General features: G+C 42.8%; 1 protein-coding gene across 1 annotated transcript; it reads right to left on the bottom strand.

The window, feature by feature from the left end:
* Positions 1 to 234: 234 nt before the first annotated feature.
* Positions 235 to 16,142, bottom strand: LOC103782333 (prostatic acid phosphatase-like). Its single transcript, XM_008950101.1, has 11 exons — positions 16,029 to 16,142; positions 10,771 to 10,866; positions 9,753 to 9,839; positions 8,945 to 9,097; positions 6,153 to 6,251; positions 5,056 to 5,160; positions 3,937 to 4,069; positions 3,197 to 3,279; positions 1,340 to 1,446; positions 576 to 745; positions 235 to 353 (listed from the first exon to the last, which is right to left on the bottom strand). The coding sequence occupies exons 1-11, from the start codon at positions 16,140 to 16,142 to the stop codon at positions 235 to 237; spliced, it is 1,266 nt and encodes a 421-aa protein (XP_008948349.1).
* Positions 16,143 to 16,977: the final 835 nt, after the last annotated feature.

The raw sequence follows: 16,977 nt of genomic DNA, 5'->3' as shown, positions 1-16,977 counted from the left end.
AACTGGAGTCTTTTTGTCTTCCTAGAAAAGTGAATTCTTAACAATAAGGTATTTCTGCAGAATTTCTCACTGCAGGTGTTCAGTCTTCCAGGAGCTAGGCCGCAGATACCTCAGCTCCTCAAGTTCATTGAACATGCCTTGGAGATTAATTTGGCCAGAGCAAACTGATGCAGATGAGCCACTGAAAGGATTGCTTGATGTCTCTGCTCTCTCTTTCATTCCTTTGCCTCTCCTTTAAATGTCTTGGTAGCTGTTCCTGCGCCTGCAGCGCCCGTAGTGATAGAGGAGGTAGAGCAGCACCAGGTTGAAGATGCACAACAAGCCAACGGCAACGTCGAACCCCATAAAAATATCTGAGAGGGAGAAACAGCAAAAGAGAAGGGGGTCAGTGAAAGACATGCATGTGTATCCTTTTGGATACAGAGAGAACAGCCAAATCACAAATATGTCCGAGGGGAACCTCCCTGCCCGTTAGAGGCAGATCTGCCTGTTGTGAGGAAGGGGCAAAGCTTGAAGCTGTTGATACAACTTCTGCCTCCGTGTCTTACGTAGGAAATGCAGACCCGTTACCCTACCTTTTGTTCTGTCTTTCTTTCCACATTCTTTCGACCAATTGTCTGTAATCACAGGAGAAACTAGTTCAGCAAACTTCTCAAGTGGACAGGAGGAGGTGCAGCCTGGCAGAGTGAGCAGGTAAGGATCCTCTGAAGAGTCGTTCCGATAATGCATTTCAATGCTATAGCTCCTGGTCAACAACAAAGAAAAGACTTTTTGGGAAACGTTCTTAAATAGAAGGTTTCTTCTTCAGAGACAGAATGTTGGAAATAGGCTCTAGCATCCTACTTTAGAAGCTGTTCTTCAAGAGTGGAGGGTTTGTTAAAGACATCTACAAAGCCAGCCCCCTTTGCCAAAGCTGGTTACATGGCTGCACAGATCACCAGTCAGCTCAGAAGGTCCTTCTGAAGGCTCCTTGAATGGCAACAGCACCAGGCTCTGCTAAGCCAGCTGGTTTACCTTGGGATTCCTGAGATGTCTTGGAAATGTTGTTGCCATCATTTGAATAATTGGGAAGATCTGTTCTACCATTTACTTCCATCTGGTAAAGCCTGTTTTCCTCTTCCCACTGTCTTTCAAAGCACAGAGGTACAGGCCCATCCAACAAAAGTAATTTTCCCTCATTTTGATATAACTTTGTGCCTGTGCACTGCTCAGTGAAGAATCAGTTTAAAACAGATTTGTATCTATCTCCTCACAGTATGTGAAAGGAAAATGATCTAGGGGAAGGAGGAAGCAAATTCCAAACACCCCTCATCCTTGAAATAGATAAAAAGATACTTGCCCACTGCTTTCTTGGTAGAGCTCAAAAAACTGGCAAGCAGCATATGGAGGCAGTTTTCCATTGAAAATATTGAGAGCAATCTGGACAGCCCCAAGTGTGGTGTCATGCTGTTGGGGAAAAATAAAAGAAGATCCATCCCTGAAGGTCAGTTAAGGCAACTACCATTTACCCAGAGTAATGAGACAAGTGTGGAGAAGGAGTGGCAATCAAGATAAAACAGAACCTCTGTAATTTGACCATAAAGATATATTCAGTAATTCATTTTTGGGAAAAACATGTTAATGGATTACTACAGACAGCAAGGGACATTTCCAAAGAGTTACTGCAGTGTGTGTCTTACACCATCTGGCAATATTTTGGAGACAGAGATACTGGGGGAAAGCAAGATGTGGTCTGAGTAATTAAATCTAGTTTTTCTGTGCATTTTGCTGCTCACTCCTTCAGGAGCGTTTTTGGTTCCGAGGTCAGCTTAAGGCAGTATATCCTGGGGCAGTCCAGGTGAAGGTACAAGGACTTTTAGATGGTATAGCAGACAAATAGTTGCCTATAAAGACTGTTCTCCTCACCTCCACGCTCACCCCAGAACTTTTAAAATTACTGTTCCTTCTGTTTGGACTGACACAATAAAATCTCAGTTTGGCTTCTGTTTTGATGGAATCAGTTGCCCATGCACCTGCAGTCTCTTCCTCTCCCATCATCCCTTCTCCTGCAGGGTACCCCAGAAGGAAGGAAGGCCAAACACCTTGATGCCTAAATTTTGCAAACATCTTTATGTACCTATTTGCTAGGGTTATTTATGTTATAGTCTGCCAGCTACATTTTCATTATTATTCAGGATCTGGAACTTTTTAGACTGATGAGTTTCAAAAATAAGAGTATACTTGGCCTCAAGGCATTAAAGCAGCAGTGAGAATTCTGGATGCACTTCTTCCTTTTCCAAAAGAATTTTGTAGGGCTAGAAAACACATAGAAAAGGAAGCAAGAAATATTTAAGGTATTGAGAGGGTTATATGTGAGGAAAGACTAAATAGGGAAGGACTCTGTCTTGGAAGATAAGGATGGATGAGGTGTGACAGAAAGCAGGCAGTTCATGAGTGACCCAGGAACAGCGACTAAAGAATGACTTTTCCCTGTTTCTCACAACAGAAATCCTAGGAAGGAGCTAAATCAGGATTAAGTTTCTGTAAAAATAAGGAAGTACTTTTTTTCTTTTAACAAGTCATTGCCACAGGATGCTGCAGAGGCCAGAAGTATAAATGCATTTAAGAAATGATTAAATAAAGTGATGGAAGAAAGTCTGTCAGGAGCTATTAAATGCACAGAGCCAGGAAGTCCCTATGCCACAGGCTGCTGGGAGCTTGTGCAGGGGAAGCACGACTCTGTGCTGGCATTGTTCTCACACTCGTCCCTGCTGCTGGCCATCGTTAGAGACAGGTAATGAATGGGCTAAGCAGAGCCTGCTCTGACCCATGTGCCCCTCTTCATCCTCAAAAACCAATAAAAAAAGAATCCCCAGCTGTATCATCCCATTCTAAGCAGAGGAAGGATTTGGAGGTGCCACTGAAGTTCTGCTGCGTGCCAGCACCTGTAAGATGTAACTTATAGAAACTGTTCCATTAAGTTGAAGAAAAAATGGATGATAAAAGATACAGTTTTCTTTACCAGGTACAGTTTGCAGCTGAGGTGATATCTGTGCTCCTGCTGTGTTCTTGTACTGGCTGGTGTTCAGCTTGTTAGCTAAATTAAGCTGTATTATATTATTCTTCCATTTAACCTACAGGAAGACTCTGACTGTTCTTTTAAGGGTCTTTTACTGATAAAATTGTAGTAAGATTTATGAAAGATGAAAATACTCACTGCAGAGTAGACCTCCATTTTTCTTTGTTTTGTAGAATTGGCAGCTTGTTTAATACTGTTTAAAATACTATTCACGAGGACACCTTAAAAAGATGGGAACAAAGAAGAGGAAAATGAAGATACAATATTTGCATAGAAACCAAAAAGGCAAAAGATTTTGAGTATCAGATAGAAGACATCTAGCCTCATATGCATTTTTTTAGCTTACTACAAGGTCATTGCTAGAGAAAAAGGTATTTTAGAGGTGAAATATATCATTCATCATCCAGGTCAAATGCAGAGGCAGGAGTTACAGGAAGTCCCCTAGAACTACCCTGAGAACTGGGGCTAGTGGCACTTCCAGTTTTGCTATGCTGAGACCTCCTCTCCATCATTTTTTGTCTGTTGGGAGAGTTGCAGGAGTGACAGCTGTGCTAGCCCCTTCCTCTCTAGAGACTGAGAGGACAGTTTAACATGTTTGCTTCCCACCAGTCACACAGTGTCAGTTCTTCATTTTTCCCAAGCTCTTTCGTGCTCCTCCAGAGCAGAGACATTCTCGAGGCAAGGGGATGAGGGCAGCAGAGATCCCCCACGGCACAGTCTGTAGGTGTCTAGGGAGGGCACAGCTCACTGCTGGGCAGTGTCCAGGCTCACACAGCAAGGTTCTGTGTCAGGAGTTGGTGTGAGTGGGGTGGCAGGACGTCGCACGTTGTCACAAGCATTGTCACTGCCTGTCTGAGAGCTACACCTCTTTCATTTACCTCCTTGTAGTCGTGATTTCTCTCGTGTTTCGTAAAGCCCAAACAGTGATAATAAGGACAATTCTGCCAGTTTTTCCATCTTGTCCATCACATCTTTGGTGGCCCATGCGGGGAGAGTGTAATTGTGAATGTGCTAGTCGTAAAGGAAAACAAAACAGTGGGTTTTTTTTCTTCTACTGGTTTCCATCATGCTATTGCCCATCCTCACACTACCACCTTAGACTCTGAGGCTGTTCTGCAACTCTTTGCCCAGTAGCATGCCCTGAAATACACCATGGGGGAATGGGGGCGGCCAAGGGTGGGTGAATGGGAAGAGAGAGGGGAGACCTTGTAGGTATAATGTGTTCTTCCTATAGAGATCTATGGGGTTTGTTTTCCTCATGTGGAAGATTGCAGACATACCTCTTAACCTCTTCCTTTCTCAGAGTATAACTCTGCTCCAGCTTCTCCTGCCCTTTCCATACAGTTGTCCAGATACCAGTTCCACCACTGGCCATTTACTGACATGTGTCACTCTCCAGTCAGGTCAGAGTGACAGTGTCTTACCGTGCTGAGTGCCTCAGTGTGTGCAGAGGATGTTCAGCAGCCACCACGTGCTGCTGCTGATCCTGGCTGGGCCAAGTGGAATCATCGTGTGCTTGGGGCCAGTCTGGTTTTATTCACTGGCAGCAATCCCCATCTCCTAATTTTCTAACTGATAGATCATAATCTTACCTCCCATTTTCAACATCTGAGTATTTGATGTTTACCTGTTGGTAGGTTAAAGCAAATAATATAATTTTCCTGTTAAAAATCATAAATATGTCCTAGGCACCATGCTCAAATAATTCTATAGCAGCATACTGGGAAGGAAAATAAGGGAATAAAAGGAATGGATTTTGGTAGCAGTGCTTCAGGAAAAAACATCAAATAGAAACAGTTTCCCAAGCTGTAAACCATGTTTTTGGGTTATGTTTTATCAATGTACTAAATTAGAACTTAGATTTGAATTTAATTTCTTTTTTAAAGGCAAATCTAGGAGAGAAGGCAATTCCTTCCTCTGAAACCACCTTGCCTTAGTTTAACTGAAACCCCTCTTAGGAGTTATATTCTTTCCCAACCCCTATTACCTTATATTACCTCACAGTATAGAGTATCATATGTATTCCAGAGCTGGAAATTGTCCAGGATTTTAAGATTGTTTAGTTCAAGTCCTGTGTTAACTGCCATTGTTTGTAAAAAATCCTGGGGGGAAAAAAAGTAAAGAGTATGCCACAAATCCTCAACACGTATGGAGCATATATGGTTCATTAGCAATGGGGTTTAATTTTACACAGGTGAAGCCCTTGTAGCAGAAGATTTTGGTTGCAGATTTCGTTCTGTAGCCATTTCAAGGCACTGATCCCTGCTCCAGACACTGCTTTTCCTCAGCCCTGCTCTGGGCAAGTCAGGTGCTCTCTCTGCTGCACACCTCTCTCCCTCTCCTGACTGCTTGAGGAAGGTACCTCAGTCACTCCAGGCCTTCAGCTGTAAGGAAGAGGAAGGCACTAAGGGAAAAGGAACATGAGAAAGAAGATGAGGAGAAAACAGAAAATGAAAGATAGCTGAGGCAAGTGTCTAGGATGATGCAAAAAGAAATTGGAAAGGAAACTAGGTTTTCCTTCTGGCACTGCAGGTGAGCTGAATATCAAAGTAATAGTTCCACAACAATTCCCATGGGGATTCTTGCTGTGTGCCTCCACAGAAGAATAAAGGAACTGCTTAATACCCTTTATTCCCACATGGCTTGTTTCATACCAGAGGGAGGATGGCTGTGAAGTCATCATTCAGCCCTGCCACGGGTGAGGGGGGCTGACCAGAGTGGCTGAGCTAGCAGAAGGGTAGCAGTAAACCACAAAAGGAAAAGGTTTGCCTTAGGCCAAGCAGAAAGCCCAAAGTGACTTTGAGAGGATGTGTGCAATCATTGAACTTTAATTATGTGCAGCTCTAAATAGTCTTGGAAAATCAATGTTAAAGTCATATTTTAAAAGATTATTATAGAAAAGTGTGATAAACACAGAAGCTTATCAAACACCATTTGATCATGTTGGCCTAAATTTTTAAGAGAGTGCTTAAGATTTTTTTTTCTGCATTTATTTATTTTTGAATTTTGTCAAAAGGAAAAATGCAATTTCATAGTTTCTGCATCTTAATTAACTTTCCTTCCCAGATTTTGTTTTATTTGGATTTTGTCTTACCATGTATGGTTGTATTCTGCTTTGAAATTCAGGAGATGTTAGTGTTTCATTCTGAAGTTCATCAAAACGTGGGCAGTCAGGCAGAGGGAAATGCAGCCTCTGAAACCAAAGAAGTAAAACTTAGAATAGTTCTAGAATTACTCAGCACACCTCCAGTTTTTCTCTTGCTGAGATTGTTGCTGGAGTATTTCTTAGACAGGTTCATGGCCGTGCTACGGCTGCTCCCAAGTGGTTTGTTTGGGTACCTTGTTCAGGACTTCAGATAACATAAGCAACAAACTGGGGTAACATGACTTTTCAGTGGCTATGATACCTGGATTTCACTCAGCTTACCTGATTTTAGCAAAAAAAACAATTATGCACGTCTGTCAGGGGATTGCTTTGGGAAATGTATCAGGGCCCATGATCAGGAATTTTGAAAAGCTACCATTTCCCTCTTAATTTCTGAATCTTTCCAGGTGCAGCTTGACTCCACCTGGTGCTGGAATCTGAACTGCTTCTCCATCTACACACCCTGCTCTCATCCCTCTGGAGGCAAGCAGCCTGTTACTGTAAACATGTTAAGTACCACTTAATGGACAGAACTCGAAACGAGACTGACAAATAAATTGTGCTCCTGAAACATCAAATAGCTGTGAGCCTAATAGCTCTGTCCTTATTTTAAGGTATTCAGGTGCACTTTTAATAACTTACAGTGTATGCATTACGAGCTCAGCTGATCTTGCATGTTTGATGTGAACCTTGCCTAAAGACATAGGTGCCCAGCAGACTCTGTGCTCTGGCAAATACTCCCTGCCAGTCGCAGCAGGGCAGATGGTGCCTGGTCCAGCACAAAGTGTCAGTAAACAATTAGGATGAGCAAATAAGCTTCTGCTGGTCCAGCACTTTGTGTCACATCACTGGACGGTTCTTGACCCAACACTAGTATCATCCTGTGCCCATGGAACTCATGTCAAGGAACTGGCTTATTGTACAGTGGAGATACCTCTGGGCAGGTGCTCCTAGAAAGACTGCGTGTCACTTAGCTTCAGTATCTATGGGTTGTGTATGTGCAGGGGGGTCTGCTCTGTCTTGGGGAGGACGTTTGCAGGCTGCACTGCCAGCATGTCTCTCTTCTCTTTGGTTTATCAGTGTGAAGCTTGCAGCAGCCACTGCCAGACACACACTCTGGCACTTGCACTGCTTTCCACAGGGGCATTGTTTCTGTACCAGCAGCACGTCGCAGGGTGAAGGCTTGAGGTTGCAATGTGAAACAGAGGAATGCTGTTTAATTACACAATAACAAATGTGTCTTTTGCAGTATGGCTTAATTATCCCACTCTAGGTGTTCTTAGTTCAGCCACTCCCTTTGGCCTCCTTGAGCAGTACTCAGTACTGTGCCTGTCATGTCTTGATAGGTCCCAGTGGCTGAAGAATGAACTGTGATTTGGGTTTTCTATGGGACTGTACTTGGCCTCAATTTCCCACTTTGTGTTGCTTAGGGCTTGAAAATACCCCAAGGATCTGCTTGGTGTAACAAGGGAACAATGTTTTTTCCAGGTGGTTTGTAAATTTAACCAGAATTTTGAGGTGCCACAGAGATGTGTTTCAGTGGAACATCAGTACTCACTCCTGGAGGAGCTGCCAAAGTGAGGAGGTGTAAGAGGTTCCTCCAAATGAGCTTGCCTTCTCCAGACAGGTCCCTGCAGGGCACTGGGATTTCCCTAAGGGCTTTGAGGTTTTATTTGACCAAAGCTCTGACCACTTTGATCCTTTTTGGTCTTCTGGTGGAAGAACTTCCCCTAGTGTCCCCCATTCAATAACAGTGACAGCATTCTTTCCTGTTGAGGGGCAGAGTTAAGTTTCAGGCTGAATCACGTTGTGCCTAATGCAGCCTGTGGAACCCCTTCCTCTCTGTACCTGCTTTCAAGCACAGCCTCCAAGGATAGAGAGATGCAAATGGGAGGCAGGTGCAGCCACCCCCTAATGACAGAATCCATCCTCTTGTGCTGCTGACTGGACAGGCAGTTCTTTAATAGGAGTTTTGTGGACATTTCCTTAATGTTCTGTCCTCAAAGGCAGAAGAAAATTAGCCCTTCAGTCATCACACTCAGTAGCTTTTTCTCTTTGTTCGCCCATTGTTCCGTACACAGTCCTTGTCCCAGGAGCTGATTAAATCAAAATCTAAACCTGAGTCAGCCACAGAGAGCTGCATTTAGTAAAACTACAAGACCTGATATTTGGGTAGGTCTGCTCTTATAGTGAACCACAAGGCAAGTGCTGGGGTTTCATCAAATGTTTGTATAGCACTGAGCATAAAAGAGCCCTTGTCTATAATTAGGGAGCCTTAAGTGCTACCAGAATGGGAGAGTAATAACTGAGAGGTCATTACAGTGGCTGGTGAAAATGCCATTCCTTGAATAAGCTATGGAGCAAACTTGCCAAGGAGGGGAGGTCTGTCTCATGGTTGGTGTTTAGGAGAGCATTTGTTCTCTGTAAAGGGTTAGAGCGACTTCCCTGTCATGCTGCCCCAAAGTGTCCCTGCCAGGAGAACTGTTAGAGCTGTACCTTGAAGAAAGAGCAGTGTGGGTGACAGTTCAGCCATTCTGCACTATAGAGGGAGAGTTTTCATGCAGCTGTTACAACTGACCTATGACATCCTTGCCAGCTACTAGCTGCAGCTGATGTTTTCTATGAGATCGAACTCAAAAAGAATAGAAAACATTTTTTTTTTAGGTTTTCCCCCCTTTTTTTTCTCTTGTTTGCTTCTTGGAAGTGTAAGGCATTCCAGGAAGTGTCCAGCCAGTACTCACCCGGTCTGTTGATTTTTGCAAACTGTGGACTGGAATGGGTTGCCAGAGAATCTCAGGGTTCCAAATTTGGCTGCTGGTTGGTGGAAAGAGGCCAGAAAGGTATGTCTGGGCACTCATAATGGTGCGGTCGTAATCTGTACTTTGGATGTAAAACTGAGAGAATTCCAAAGAGTTAAAAATAGCATTGGAACAATAGAAATAATAAGGAAATAATCAAGGAAAATTCTGGGTTAATGGTTGGACTTGATGATCTTAAGGGTCTTTTCCTACCTAAATGATACTATGATTCTATGATTCTATAATCCATCTGCTGCAGCTCAGGAATGAAGGCACGTAAACTGTAGACCTCTCTTGGAAGCTTGGCAAAGCTGTAGTCTTTATGACTCCCCATCAATCCATCCCTCATGTATAGGCCAAAATGTCAGTGGTGTCTTCCCAGACAGACATGTCCAAACAGACCTCTCTTTTACAAGCTGAAGTCTGTGAGCATGGCCCATCATGTGCCTGGATGTGCATTCACCTTTCAATGGGGTGGAACAATGTTGGGACACTAGACATAAGTTCCCAATTCACTGGGTGTTGTGGAGCTGTCAGTCCTGGAAAACTGGGCGATGGAAGACCCAAACTGAATGTAGGAGCTGGAAGACTTGAGTCTGTGTTTTTACCTTGACATAAAAGCCTGACTGTCAAAAATGTTCTTCTATTACCTTAATTTCCCATTAACAAAAGGAAAATGGTGGCGTGGTTTTAGGTGGCACAAGTCCAGAGCGTGCCAGGGAAGTGCCCTGCAGAGAGCTCTGCTGCCTACCTCTCGCCGGTTGTATGTGCTGTTCAGGAAGCTGGAGTACCTTTTCCTCGTGTACTGCCCCAGTTCAAACAGCTGCTGCATTCCAGTCTGCCAGGCAAGCATACAGGTGACTGTTAGATTAAACTGGCTGGAGAATATTAATGTAGAAGTTTCTTTTCTATTTTCTCTCTTGTCTTCAACAATCAGTTTTTAAGTGATCATTCACCATTTGTATAATGCACTGTATGTGTTGTAGGTGATCTAGAGCTTTTAGCAGAAATACTCATTTATATCTTTAAAAAATTATACATTCTGAAATGCTAAGACTCCAACAACTGCTACAGGAAAGGCAATGAGCCTGATTCTGTCCAAATACTGTGTCCACAGTGCTGTAGCTCTGTAGATGCTCCTGCAGTTATTCATGATCAACATGGCTCTTTACAATGCATGTCAGTTAGTGACAGCCAAGAAAGGATGATTGATAGGCCAGGATTTCTTATATTGTCAGATCTGATCAACCTGATAAATCTGTGGCTTGCATTTCATGCCTTAAGTAACATTCAGTGCACCCTAGTGAAACTCTGGGCTGAAAGCAGCCTTATTAGAAGACACATTGTCCCCAGGAGCAGCCTTCTCCTGCAGGACTGCTTTTGTTTTGTGAGTAGGTGGTTGCAAGTCAAATGATGGGATGTAGACTCATCGCTTGACCTGATGGGCAGGTGCTCAGTGCTTCCTGGTCATTAGAACTTCATCAATGTTAAGAGCATAGACAATGTTTAATCTTGCCACGTACTTAAATGCAGACACACTGTCAGGAAGTTGTTGCTTTTAGGAAGGTCGTTATAAAGCTGTGATGAACAAGATTTCAGTTTAACAGTAGTTGGATGAACATGTTGTGAAAGTGTTTGTGAATTACAGGGTATGGCAAACCAACTATCAGTGCTGGAGATTTGCTAATGGCTCTGAAAGACACATCAAAAACATCCACCCACTTCCTGCTTAGCAGCATGTGCAAGTTCTTCTAAGAAAGTCAACATACCTTGGTAAGTTGTCCAAATCCTTGGGGCCATTCACTTTCCTTGTGCAGATCAGTTGGGAAGTTGAGGATGGGTGTTCGGTCACCGTGTCGGAAGACCTGACAATGATACCAGTGACAAAATGGAGTCAATTGCTGTGAACATCCCTTAAGCACACCTTGTACTCCCAGTGCCATTGTGCAAATGACACTGTTGGAGAGTCTGCAGAAACCTGGTCAAGTGGGGTCAGAGCACATTCTTAACACGCACAAATAGGTGTAATTGTACAGGAATTCAGTGGGCATGAGCCTGGTGTTTCTTCCTCCTAGAACATAAAATTCATCAGCCAAGATGTTAATGCTGAGATCACATCCAGAGCTGGGCACAGCTGGGCACCTAGACAAGAAATCTGACTGAATTTTGGACACTCAGCACCTCCAGATATTAAACAAGTTACAGATGTGCTTATGTGAGTATTAAATTACTTCAGTATAGACACTTGAGACTTTTGGTAACTGCTTTTTTAGTAGCAGTATCTTTAGAAGTAATTCCTTATACACATGGATCTTATATTTGATTTCACAGTCATCCCAAAATATAAAGATGAAAAAGTAAACACTTTTACACTGTTAACTTACTTAATATTTACTAATACTTCTACATACATGTATGAAAATATTTTTTAAAGTCTGTAGGATTATTTTTCTGTTAAGTTCAGTGAGAGCAGAGAGTTTGATTGCTTTCCTGTACTGGGCACTGCAGCACAGTAAATATTAGTGTGGTACAGTCAATCGTGATTTTTAGATCAGAAACCTTAAATGGACTTTTTTGTATTTTTATTCCAGCATACAAAGAAAGTGCCAACCATGGATTAAATACTTCTGGAAACCTCGGAATTACTCTCCCTGAGCACATCCTGCGTGGGCTTATTACAATTAAGTTTACAAAAGTTCCATGTGAAAGGGAATGCTGGAACACAAATTCACAGGGCTCCAGACAATCCTCCAGGCTGCTGAGCCAAACTGTGGCAAAAGCCCCCTGCACTTGTGTCCATGTTCACACAACCAGCCTCGCTCCTGGCTGTGGGGAATGCAGTGACCCTCTGGAAGCAGGGTGCATTTGTTCCACGGGACCTCACTGGTGTGCAGCTCCATGGCAAGGAGTGCTCCCCGTTGCCTCGTTCAGCCACATCACCCTTGCCCAAACATCAAAGAGGTTTCTGCCTGCTGGTTAGTTCAGCACTCCCACTGGGAGGTGTTTTGCATTTATATTTGTCAAAGTAAACACAAGCAGTGTGGCTTAATGTTTTAATTACAACACACACCCTTTTCATCAGCCTTCTGCACTAATGTGCACAAACCTGCACTACAGCAGGTACTCCAGAGGTGGAAAATGCTACCCTTTAAAGACAAATATAATTGGATTTCTCCCTCTGCTCGTTTTCTACAATAGGCAGCGAGGTTGGCTGGAGTAAATGTTGCCATTAGAACCATGTAGAATACTGCTTATTATTTCTTTGCTTTGCAAGTTGCATTTCACTGAAGATGTGGCCAACCTGAAATGGATATTTTTCAGCAAATCCAGGAGGTTTTTCTGCCACTGTCATCACCGTGAACTTGCACAGTTTCTAGGAAAAAACACCTTTTTCATTCCAAGTGCAAGTACAGCAAAGTAGTCCATAAATTCTTTCTTAAATATTTTGGGTTTGCCTCTCTATGAAATTTTTATTCCTGTTCATGTCTTTTCTTACATATCTGGAATCTCAGTTGGTTCTTTATAATAATTTCTCAGTACACCTCTAGTGAGTAGGAGAGCAGGTAAACAGCTACATTGTCTGGTGACTGGTGCAGCTGCACATGAGAAACATGAGTGAGAAGTTCTGTGTCACTGCTTGTTGCTTTGACATGCTGATGTGCTTGGGTGTCAGGTAGGATTCATTGGCTTTTCTGGACAAGCTGATGTCTTTGTGAAGAAAGAGGGTTACATTCCCAATCACAACATAATTGCATACTTTCCTGTTAAATTAGCCAGCTTCACAGAAAGGATATGATTTAAATATGATTTAATGCTAAGTTGGACGTAGCAATAAAGAAACAAATACTTCTAAGAGCAGAATCCTGGTTTTAGGAAATGAAGGACTAAACTTCTTGTCCAACTGATTTTTTTGTGCTCAAACCTGTTTCTTGCTACTTCTGAAAATGACCTTGCTTCAGTTGCAGTTGCAAATGAAGCAATGACCTTATCAACAACCACTTAACCTAAACGACCAACTCATTCAATCATCGCTGCCTTTTAGGAGGTTTTTATTTTTTTTTTAATCTAAAACTTTAAGACTTGTGTATTTGAAAGTTTTTCATTGCAACACCTGATACTGCAATGTATCCCTACAAAGCTTGCCTTCCTCATTAGTGTATATTTTTCAACACTCATCATTTAGATTTTGCTAAAAAGGAGTTGATACTTCAGATGATTTAAAAATGTGTGCTGCAGCCTTTATTACTCTTGGCCTACAGATTGCCTTCCTCACTTTTCAGAAGACACAGACATGGAAGGATGAGAGAAGAACAAGGAGACATCATAAAAGGTGAAAAGACACTAGAAATCAAGAAGGAGGGGGAGGCAGGGAGGATGTACCCCCAAAGAGCAAAGCATGCTTGTTTGGTGTGTTCATTTCTGCACTGCTGTCTGAAGGGCTTTGCCTCGGTCAGTGCTCAGAAGCAAGAGCTGGAGAGTTACCAGCTACCCTCTCCTTCAGCTGTAAAGCAGCCTGAGCCCCATTTGGTGTCCAGGTTCTCCCATTTGCTCTTTGTGACTTTGTGGGGGGGATCAGATCAAAAGGCCATGTGGCACAGGGTTTGGCCAGCGTTTGCTTCCATTGCTCTCAGGTGAAAAATCATACTGGAGAAAAACTGCTGTGGAGGAGAGGGTGGCCTCAGAATATGCCCTGTGGAGTACATACAACATCTTCACCCAGAAATGCCATGGACTACAGGGAATTATGTCCCTGAATAATAGTGAGCCTCTTATAGACATGTTTATCGACAGGCTCAACTTCAAACAAAACTACTTATTTTGAAGCTAGCAACAGGGATGAAGAAACTGGAGAGAAATGGAAGCAACCACACTTCCAGTTCAGGGAGCTGTCGATGCAGAAACACTCCGCATGGTTAGTCAAGGTTTCAGATGGCTTGGCTTGATCAGACACAGAGATAACATGTCCTGTCAACGCTTCCCGTCCTCAGTTACAAGGAGGAAGATGTGAATCACAGCACCTCAGAAACCACACCTCTTTGTATATGACAGGTGAAGTGAGTGTCAGCATGGAGGCAGAAGTTACAGGTCAGATCTTCTTTGTACAGAGGCAATAAATCAGTGTTTCATTTCTACTTGATTACCCAATGGTCCTACATAATTCCTATTTTCTTCTACTATCTCTAGTTTTAATTCAGTCCACAAGAATTATGGTGAAGACTAATTTACATGTGAGAAAGAAAATTAAAGTAGCCCTTTGACCAATTGGCTTGAATTAGAACTTTTCAGCCAAGGACATTTGGCCAATAATCAATCAGCACAAAGATGGAAATCATGAGGACAGAGCAAGATAACTTCCCAGAATATAGCACAATCCTAAAAGTTAGCAAAAGCATTTGTTTTTTTTTTCTCCCCTGCAGATGTCTTTTACATTGTGCAATTCTGCTAAGGAAGTTTTAGAAAGTTGTTATGACATGTTTTTACAATGCAGAAGCACTTGTAGCAGCTTACAGGGCATGGCTGGAAAGTGGCTATTGAATTCTCTCAGAATGGTACCTTTAGACTTACCTTGACTTTAGCCAAACCCTCATATCCCGTTACATCAGTGAAATGTTCTGGGGCCAATTCCTGTCCTATTTATTTATGCTAGCAGTTCTGTGCCCATGAAAATCCCAACAGTGAGCTCAGAGGGCAAAGTTCAGTTGAACCCACAGAATCCACACTGTGAGAAAAGAGATGTGTGTTGATGATGAGATTAAACCTTTAGTAACATTTTAGGCAGATCAGTCAGTCTGAGGAAAAGTATCAGGGATAGAAGGAAGACAGATTAAGTGACATTTACCTATTATTTTAATATTGTGTTAAGCTACCCTATAAATAAATAGTTAACTTTTTTTTTCCTTTTGGTAGGTGGGGCAGGTGGCTGCCCAGTGGTGGGCAGCAGCTGGTTTGGATGGGAAGCCTCTGTCTCCACAGTGGTGAGCATTCCTGTAACTCTTTCTGCATGCCCAGTGCTGGTTAGAGCACAGTAAGAGCTGCAGTTCAATAGGTCTCCTCCCCTCAGAGAGCTCACTGCCCAGGCAGGGCTTGCTGACTGCCAGATCTCACCCCTGTGGCCAGTTCTCCTTTAGAGACATGAAATGCTTTATCTAGAGCTAGGTGATACGTCTGGGGGACAGCACTTCTGTCTGTTATCTGTACGTGCACATAGTGCCTCAGATAAAGGTGAAAGAAGATCTTCAAATTCCTATTTGTAAACAGGAATTGCAGTCCCACAACTTTGTATTGAAAATAGCCTTTTAGACTAATTGTTCTTTATCAGTGGATCTGTTATTTAAAAAAAAAAAAAATGAAAAGGACTATGATACAACCTTCATGATCTAAACTATTTCACTGAAGTAATCTCTCTTTTATCTGAGGTACTGGAGAAAGTGACACTGAGGTGTTGTCTAGTAACTTTAAAATAAGAAACATTCCAGCAAAAGAGCCAATTACAATCTGTTTCCAACCTAACTGCAGTTAGTGCAGCAGGTATCTCAGTGCTCTATAAAATTCCCCCTTTCTGTTTCATAGTGTACTGCTGTGCCAGTTCAGTTATTCTGAAGTGGAAAACACATTCAGTTTTGTGGTAACTCCTGTACCATCAGAAGTTTTGGCTTCCAAACCCAGGGAAAGTAGACAATAATCACCAGGCTTAATCTCAGACTGTGCAGCAGTGTCAGCTAAATTAAGCAAGAACAGGTAACCTCAGTCACCAGCTCTCTTAACTCCTGTGCAGCAGGTGCCTACCACAACACTAAGCTGTTAGTTACCTTGAAATAATGACTGGGGGGTAGGAGATGAAAATTCACATAACTAGAGGCATTTTTTTTCTTCTTTAAGTAAAATCTTTAACCTCAGTAAGCAGAAGGGCATCAGCAGGTATTTCTAAGTCTGAGGAGAGGCAGAGCAACAGCATGCCTGTCTGATTTGACAGCCACGTCAAGCTCCTCCTGTTCCCCACAGCAAAACAGAGAACAAATGTACTTACTGCCACCACAAACTTCAGTTCTCTGCCTGCAGTAGTCTGTTGAAGCAGAATGAGGAGAACGCTGAGGGAAGACCACAGGGTCCTAGCCGGGCTGGGAAGCCACATCACTGCCATCCTGGCAGGGGATGAAGAGACTCTGGAGCTCCAGCAGCTGCTGGCTCTGAGCAGCCCGGACGCCAGGCTGTGCTTCTGAAAGGGGTGGGACTGCTGGAGGTGAATTTCCAATCCAAGAGGAATGCTGTGTGACTACCAGCAAACTGCATCGCCCTTTGTGTGCAAATCGCTGTTTACATGAGACTGAATCAAGTCATAATTCGGGTCCTTTTTATCTGTGATATTTTTCTCTTTTGGAGTGTAAGGATGAGGCTAAAATATGAAGGAGTTGCTGAGCATTCCTAGTGTTTCAACCTCTCTGTTCTGCTTCCACTTCCCAAGGCTTGGAATTTTTCCAGACTATAGCACGGCCACAGGGATGAAGTCGGAACTGAGAGCCAGGCACTGCTGTTTTTCTTTTGTCTTTGCTGCTCAGTTAGTCCTCCTTTCAGCTTCCCTCCCCTCCTCTTTTCTTTCCTCTTCTACATTGTCACTGTGAAATCAGAATAATTGTTTCAAGCAACAGTTCATGTAGGTTAAAATTACCAGTCCCTCAGATAAAATACTTGAATAAATCTTGTGACAAGTATGTTCTTTAAGCTCCTCCCCAGAGAGATATTTGCTCTTCAGTTTCCCTGTGTTGATTTTCTTTTCCCTTGGAGTACATCTACACTTCCCCTTTTGTAACTGCTTATGTGGAATTCTTTTTTAGCCTTGATTTTCTTAAGAAATTTCTTGTGAACAGTTCCTGAAGCTCACATTTTTTCTTCTAACTGATTAAGAAGACTCTTTCTGGCAGGAGCTCACAGGCTTTGAGAAGATTGCTCAGCTTGCCTCTGCTGACTTCTCTTTAAAA

The sequence above is a fragment of the Merops nubicus genome, unplaced genomic scaffold (assembly GCF_000691845.1).
Source record: "Merops nubicus isolate BGI_N331 unplaced genomic scaffold, ASM69184v1 scaffold35011, whole genome shotgun sequence".
Lineage (NCBI taxonomy): Eukaryota > Metazoa > Chordata > Aves > Coraciiformes > Meropidae > Merops > Merops nubicus.
The sequence above is the reverse complement of the archived record's forward strand: the minus strand, read 5'-3'. Positions and strand labels throughout refer to the sequence as shown.

What these genes read in the sequence shown, in the direction of transcription:
- LOC103782333 (XM_008950101.1), bottom strand. Translation starts at nt 16,142, where the DNA reads ATGGCAGTGATGTGGCTTCCCAGCCCGGCTAGGACCCTGTGGTCTTCC. An exon ending in CTCTACCAAGAAAGCAGTGG is followed by an intron (nt 746 to 1,339) that starts GCAAGTATCTTT and finishes GTTGTTGACCAG; the next exon opens with GAGCTATAGCATTGAAATGC. An exon ending in AAAGAAAGACAGAACAAAAG is followed by an intron (nt 354 to 575) that starts GTAGGGTAACGG and finishes TCTCCCTCTCAG; the next exon opens with ATATTTTTATGGGGTTCGAC.